General features: G+C 55.3%; 1 protein-coding gene across 1 annotated transcript in view; it reads right to left on the bottom strand.

The window, feature by feature from the left end:
* The window catches only part of LOC102040349, a 9,558-nt gene extending 2,040 nt beyond the window's left edge, over positions 1-7,518 (bottom strand). Inside the window, exons 1-7 of the mRNA XM_005430983.1 lie at positions 7,407-7,518; positions 4,895-5,077; positions 3,415-3,663; positions 1,655-1,945; positions 1,308-1,405; positions 871-1,063; positions 155-257 (exon numbers count right to left, since the gene is read on the bottom strand). Of these exons, the coding sequence (XP_005431040.1) occupies positions 155-257; positions 871-1,063; positions 1,308-1,405; positions 1,655-1,945; positions 3,415-3,663; positions 4,895-5,077; positions 7,407-7,518 (1,229 nt within the window). The remainder of the gene's footprint in view (positions 1-154; positions 258-870; positions 1,064-1,307; positions 1,406-1,654; positions 1,946-3,414; positions 3,664-4,894; positions 5,078-7,406) is intronic.
* Positions 7,519-7,774: the final 256 nt, after the last annotated feature.

The raw sequence follows: 7,774 nt of genomic DNA, 5'->3' as shown, positions 1-7,774 counted from the left end.
GAGCCCTAGAGCAAATCTGTGTGAGGAGCAGCCAGCTGCACCCTCTGCACCCAGAGAAGGGTGGGAGCAGCTGGGGAACCTCTCTATCCCCACTCACCCCACAGTACATCATGGCTTGAGACAGAACTGAGACTCCAAATCTCCTGCAACTCACCTGAACAGCATGAACCAGATGATCCCGGCAGACAAGGGGATCAACAGCACTACCACCACCACTACAGTGACTGCTGACCCAGGCCAAGGGCCCATAGGCTGCCCTGAAACTGACACACAGACAGCAGTGGGTGCCACAGCCAGGGCCATGCACCAGCAGTGGCCCCACCCTTGCTGCTCGGTGTCTGCACATTAGAACAGACCCTGCTGCCCTGGCTGCTACAGGGAAAGGCAGCAAGCCTTCCCCTGCCTGCACATCTGCTTGGGCAGGGCAGAAGGAGGTTCTGGAGCCTTGTCCCGTGGCCTTGTCCCGTGGCCCCAGCTGGAGGGCCTGGCAGCCTGCTCTGCCATCCTGCACTCAGCAGGAGGACACAGACCCAGGCTCAGCAGCCCTAGTGCTCTCTGACCTTGAGCCCACTTGTGCACTCAAATGCAGGGATGGGTGTCACCTTCTTCAGTGGAAGAGTAGAGGGGGCAGGTCTGGTATCAGAGGCACAAACAGTGGCTGAAGTGGTGCAGGCCCTCTTCAGACCTGCCAGTGCTGGCCCTCAAGCAAGGGCTCCCCCAGCTTCATGCCCACTGCTGAGCCAGGTGCCCACACTCCCTGTCTGAGCTGGGACAGGGTGGGTGCACACACAGCTCTGGAAGCTGCTCCAGACTCAGCATTCACCCCCTGAGAGGCCACCCCAACCAGACACAGGGCAGAACAACCATTACCCTGGATGTAAGTTTGGAATTCCAGTTGTGATGCAGGCCCAGCCCCAGCGGCCGTCAGGCCCTGTACTGTCACCAGGTATTTGTTGCCAGCTGTCTGATGAGGTGGCACATACTCAGAGACAGACTGGTTCACCAACACCTGACTGAATTCAACGAAGCTGCCATCCTCTGCTCTCATGGTGGTGATGTTCAGCTGGAGGAAGGACAGGGACCTGCTAGACAGTAGCACCAACATCCTGCTTCTGCACTGGGCAGTTCTGTGCAGAGGAGCTGCTGCTGCTGGCTGGGCACAAGAGGGGAGCTGGCCCTACCAGGAACACCAGCAGGGTACAGCCTGTGGGCCCTGGCCAAGGAGGGTTCCCAGCTCTCCTCAGGCTGCCTGCACAGAGCTCCAGCAAGGTGAGGGGCACCAGGGGCACTCCATGGACTCCTGGTACCTGGTATCCAATGATCTTGCCTTTGCAGGAGGGCAGTGCCTTCCACGTGAGGGACCCCGTTTTGGAATCCACCTCCAGCTCCTCTGGCTTGTCTGGCACTGGAAGCACAGGAGAAGAGGATCATACCTGGATAGCATTACTTGTCCCCCACAAAGGCTGCTTGTGCCTCTGCAGCTGAAATGGTGTGGTGAGGAGGGGGAAGGCCCTGCAGTAGGGCCCTGCACAGCGCCTTCCCCAGATCCCCACACCCTGCAAGCAGCTCTGATCCCAGGACCATCACAGCAGGGAGCAGATGCTCTGGCTGAGCTTCAGGATGAAGGGCATCCTGACATTTCATGTAAACATACCCATTTCCTTTGTCGTGATGAGCCGTGTGTACAGGATTGTGCTAGGCAGCAGGGAGATGGTGACACTGTAGACAGTGAAGGGCTGCAGAGGGGAGCAGGTGAAAGTTCCCTCCCAGCCTTGCAGTATCTCCTCTACCTTCACATCCTCAGCCTCACAGTTTGAGGAGGAATGCTGCTCCAGCTGGCACCTGGCCCGAATATTCTGGCACATACGAGGGAACCTGCAGGTCCAGTTCAGTTTGATGCTGGTGCTGGAAACCTCCAGGGTCTCAGGGACAACCTGGAGGACATCTGTGAAGGGAACATTCCAAGAGGATCACTCCCTCTCCCTCCAAGCCTTGACATCAAACTCCATGAACCCCACCATTCCCTCACTAGCCTGTCCCCAGCACAGAGTAGACAAGGGCATTCTGCCTTCTCCCAGACTACACAACCCAGAGCTGCCAACAGCACAGACATAAACCTGGGATGCATCCAGAATTTTCTCTGGATTTCTGTGCCATGCCCTGACCACCCCGAGCACAGGGCACTGACGCTGTGCCACATGTGCAGAATTGCTCTCCATGCCTGGGAAGCACATACTGAGAGTACTGGGAGAGTGTCTGGCTTGCTCACTTACCCACACAGGTCAAGTTCCCTTCCATAGGGCGCCAGGTGTCTGTGCCATTCCTCACTATCCAGCCACTATGAGGAATCGTGGAACCTTCCCTTTGCTTCAATGCCACACATTTGATCTCCATGGGTGGAGGCCAGTACCCCTCAGGACACCGTATCTTCACCACTTCATTTGGGTTGAAGATCCCCTGTTCTTGGTCAAAGATAATCCTGGAGTCCCACTGGGGCTTCTGGCATTTCTCTGCACCAACAAGATGGGAAGGTGTTAGCTGGGCAGTGTTGCTCTGCAGGGCATGGAGCAGGGCATCCCCTTCCCTGGCCCATTAGAGCAAGAAGTGAGCTCCAGGACACTGCACAGAGCAGGCCTTCCACATCAATTCTTGGCAAGGGGATGAGGACAAGAAGGACTCCAAACTTCTCCCCTCCCAGGTCTCCTGGGAAGGGCTAGGAGGAGCTGGAGTCAGGGACTGAGGGGAAACCATGAGGGGTCTTTACTGTGCACAAAGCCTGCCCAGAAATTCTGGTGCCCTGTTTGTCCCTCAGACAGGATGACAACACTTTGATTCCTCCTGAGAAGGCATAAAGTCTGAGCCCCAAAGCTGGCTCTGCAGTATGCAGCAGGGGCAGGGAGGGGGAGCCAGAACACAAGGAGGGGGAACCAGCCTTTACCCTTGTCCCCTGTGCCACAAACACCTGTCAGACCTAAAACACTGTAGCCCTGACTTTGCAGCACATGCTCTTGCCAGAAGCCCTTAGGGAGACCTGTGTCTCCCACACACCACCCAGGCCCCTGTGAGCACAGCCTGAAGCCGTGCATGGTCTCTGACCTCCTGTGCCACGGGCAGTGCTGCTTACTGCCAAAATGGATACTTTGGTATTGGGGTAGGACCTTTGTACCGAAACTCCCTCCTGACAGGACCCTCAGGGACTAAAGCTGGCATCAGCCATCTCCCCACCAGGGCACCCCTGGAACCCCAGGGCAGGCACAGAGCAGACTCAGGAGCTGCCTCGACACTGTCTTCAGCAGCACCTGCCATTTCCTCAGGCAGCACAGAGCCAGAAGCTTCCTGTGCCCCCACAGGCTGCCTTCCCTGCTCAGGGAGGGCAGAGCAGGGCAGTCAGGAATGCTCCTGATGCCTCCTTACCAAGGCACTGTACCCTGAACCTGGGCTGAATGATGATCACATTGCCTCTGCTGTCCTTTCCAGTCCAAGCTTCTCTGTGTATAGGTTTTCCATTGATAACAGACAGAACTTTTCCTGTGCATTTGACTTGGGTGAAGGGTGGCTGGAAACCCTTGGGACAGCTCAGAATCACTTCTTCATTCTTCCTGTAACTCTCCTGGTCTGGTGCCAGCTGGAGTCTGGAGTCCCAGTGGGGTTTTTGGCATGTTTCTGGCGGAGGTGAAAGTGCATGTTGGTTGGGCTGGGAGGTTTCAAGGAGGAGCAGGGTATGTGGTGGGGCCTCAGCAACCCCCAGCAGTGCCCCTAGCCAATGAAAGGAGAGGGAAGGTGACACATCCATCTGTCCCATCATGATGGGACACCTTGGCAAGGCTGGTTGGGATGGGACTTTCCTTGTGGGTGAGTGTCAGCTGGGGCTGGGGCCTGTCCAGGCAGGTGGTGGACAAGGATGTGCCAGAATTCTCTAGGGGAATGGTCTCAGGTATCCAATGCCTGAGATCCAAGCGGCCCCGACATGGCATCAGAATTGCATCCCTGGCCACAGTGATGATGGAAGCTCAGAGATGGATGAACGGGGCAGAAATTGACCAAGAGCTTGGTAGGAAGCACTTCCTGACACCCTGCTTACCAATGCACACTATGTTCCCCTGAACTTGAATCCACACAGCACTTCGGTTTCTCCCCAGCCACACGTCTTCCTTTAGAGATACAGAATAATTCAATGTCTGAACCCTGCTTGCGCATTTGACATGGGTGAAGGACGGCTGGAAACCATTGTTGCAGCTCAGAGTCACTTCTTCATCCTCTGTGTAACTGTCACGGGCTGGTGCCAGCTGCAGTCTGGGGTCCCACCAAGCAGGCCTTTGGCATGTTTCTGTCAGAGGTAAAATTGGGTGAGGAGTACTTTTGGGAGGTTATAAGAGGAGGCTTGGGACAGGTCTCTCATGACTGACTATTCACTCTGACACACATGAGTGTCATGTGCCCAGGCACTCTCCAAGCACACAGGGCTCCTCATCACCCCATCCCCAGGACTTACAAACCTCCCTTGGATTCTGGCCCCTCCATGGCGTGTTTGAGCCCCCATTTTCTTGTCTCCCTCATGCGCAGGTGAGCCATGCTGCAGTAACAGCCTCCCACACCAGACAACCCAAACCCTAGAGAAGCTTTCCAGGGGAAAAGCAGAACCCCTGCAGCTATTCCTACTTCATTCTGAGGCAGGAGATGCTGGCTGGGAAGGATTCCTCTCCCCAGGAGCACAGAGCCCAGCAGGTGCCTACAGCAAGGTGCTGAGACAAGAAGAGCCTTGTCAGTGCCAGGACATGGGGAAAGCCAAGGCATCCGGGTCTGCCATTCCTGCACTGTCTCTGCATGACCAGCTCACAGAGGGTCTGCCACCAGCTCAGGGCCCTGGGTCAGGGTGGTGCAGGGCTGTGCTTACCCTTGCAGGTGGGAGTCTCATTCCACAGGATCTCGGCCCCTCTGGAAATGCATTGAATATGTGGGACAGATGGTGCAAACTCCCCAACACAGCTGAGCTGCACCACTTCGTTCAAGGCATAGTTGCTCCTCCATGGAGCAAACCGCAGTTTGGTGTCCCAGTTGGAGGGAATTTTACATTTTCCTGTGTGCAAAGGCCAGGAGGCAGAGCCTGAGGGTCACTGGGCTCCAGCAGCATCCATGAGGATGAGGGAGTTCCATCCAGAGGGGTGCCAATCCCTCTCTCTTCAGAGGGGTGGCAGAGACAGCACCTCCCAGGATGAGCCCCATCCCCCAGATGCTTTATCCCTCCCCACACCCTCAGGGGCAGTGCAGGAGGGTTATCCACAGGGTTATCCTGCCCACCTGCTGCTGTGGAGACACCCCAGCCAGAGGGGTCCAGCAGCCTGGGGGATGCTGCTCTCTCCCATAATACAGGGGCTGTGGGAGTGCACCAGGCCCAGGGAGTCTCTGCTGGCATTCCAGACTCCACAGCTTGGTCTCATGGAGTGACTCCCAGCAGCAATGGTGAGTAACAGGATTAAAGTTGCAGATAACAAGAGAAAGAACCAAGCAATTCTGCAGTGGGAGTAACTACAGGAATGAGGCAGGCAGAAAATGAATCGTCTAAGTCCCTGAAAGAGCAAAAACAAAAAAATAACACCCTTCTCATCCAGGATGTTTACCCGTGAGCTAGAAAACACCCAGTTTTGACGAGTTTTGTTACATTATTCATCACCCTAGTGATGAATCCTTGCTCTTAATTGTAGTAAAAATCCCACGTCCCCATTCATTTGCCTCCTCTCAAAAAGACCACCACTCTCCTAGCATGTACCATGATTTCTTGGAACGCTGTGCTTTTACAGTGAAGAGGGGAAAGGATGAGTCATAGTAACGCAGGCAAGCAGTGACTTCAGTAAGATTGTGTCTCTGTCAGTATACCTGCTTTTGTCTGCCTCAGTGTGCTGGCTCTGTGGATTTTCCACCTAGCAGAGTTTTCTGTGCAGAACTGTAAATAAATCAAATCCCTTGACTCTGTGTGCTAATCAGCTTTTTCCACAGTGGGTGAAAGAAGCTTTCAACTAGAGTCTGCCCCTCAGACCACTGAAGTTCACACCAGTGACCACAAAGCTCACACCCTGCTCAATGAACTCAGCCTAGCCTCTGCACTTCACCCAAAATGAGTCTGCCTTGTCCTGCCCTGGCAGACATGTCACCTGGACTTGCTCACCCAGTACAAAATAAATCCATGAGGAGGCAGTGGGCATGGAGCTGGCCCTCCCTGAAGGAGGATAAAACACATCTCTTCAGCTACAGCTGCCCACTTCCCACCAGCACTCACCACTTCCCTTTTCTGGCAGCGGGTTTCCACGCCATCATGGCAACCCTATTCCCAGCTCTCCACCCCAAAGGACAGTGGTCACCAGCCCCATCCCTTTAGACCACGTGGTGCAGACATGAAACTTCTTCCCCCTCAACAGTGTCTCTCTCAATGCCCTCAGAGCACACACCTTACTGACGGAAAACTACCTGACAGACATGAAACTCTTGACTTGGTCCCAGCCTCGTCAGGCATCCCCGTCACACACCTTCCCCCCTCCTGCCATTAAACACCCTGAAGTAACACGCACCCTGCCCGAGGGTGATATCCAGGATCCTTTTCGGTCAGTCCCAGACATGAGTACAGACTAGGAGAGAAGAGGTTCCATCCTGCCTGGAAAGCTGAGAGCTGCCAACTGCTGGACGGGCAGCATCCTTGAGCCACCAGATAGGCGTCCATTGCCCTACAGAGAGAATACTCACAGCTCAGGTCCCCTAGCCATGCTGTGCCCCATGGGGACCTCAACAGGTACCAGCAAGCCCAGGGCACAGCACATAATCACCACAGGAAAGCCCACATTCTTTGCAGGAAGAACCTAGCAGAGACCCAGGAGCTGCCCCTAACCCTGCTGGCATGTAGAAAGAGCAGAACAAACCTCTTGATGTGAATAATCCCATCAAACTACAGCTCCCTGCATCCCAGGGACTATGGGAGAGAGCAGGCATCCCAGCTAACAGAGCTCACAGGTCACATCTTTGATGAACACCATCATCGCCTGTGACAGGGTTGCTGCTTGAGCTGCCCAGAAAGACCATCACTGCTCTGATTGCTCTGGATTCATCTGCCTGCTGCATAACAAGACCCGGCCACCTCTTGCTCCCAGCAACACTACCCACTTCCTAGAGGGACACTGCAAGTCCCATGCTCATGGACAATTCCCAGCACACTGAGGCTTGCTGCCCTCCACCCCAAATAGAGCTTTGTCCCCCCACAACATGAGGGATGCCTGAGTGCCTCAGGCATATGCACACACCAGCTCCAGCCCTCCCACAGCCTCTGCTATGGGCTGAGCAGGGTAAGGCCGGGTAGCAAATAGGCAGGTAGAGGAGCAGCAAAACCATTTCCGTAAGAGAGAGGCACAATCCGCTCTTACCTGCTTCCTGACGTACCCATGGAGTCACAGGACCGTGGTGCGTCTGTCCCCGTGCCAGCAGCAGAGGAGCAAGGGCCAGGAAGAATGTCAGGGCCAGCTCTGGCAGCGCCATGCTGGCACGAAGTCCCCGGGCAGGACTCAGTGAGGGCCACTCAGGAAAGGTGTCTGAGCAGTCCTGCACAGGAGAGGTGCTCACGCAGAAGTGAGAGAGCCCCACAGGGGAGTCACATGTGGTGCAAGAGGCTTCCTCTTTGGAATGAGAGCGTCCCACCAGCCTCAGTGTTGATTCTCACACATCCTCCCACAGACAGTGGGTACAGGCTCCATGCAATCTCCCAGGTGTCTTAGTCCAGCCTCTCTCCTGGCTA

Source organism: Geospiza fortis, unplaced genomic scaffold, assembly GCF_000277835.1.
Source record: "Geospiza fortis unplaced genomic scaffold, GeoFor_1.0 scaffold1509, whole genome shotgun sequence".
Taxonomy (NCBI): domain Eukaryota; kingdom Metazoa; phylum Chordata; class Aves; order Passeriformes; family Thraupidae; genus Geospiza; species Geospiza fortis.
Note: the sequence above shows the minus strand (reverse complement) of the source record. Positions and strands in the feature narration are given on the sequence as shown.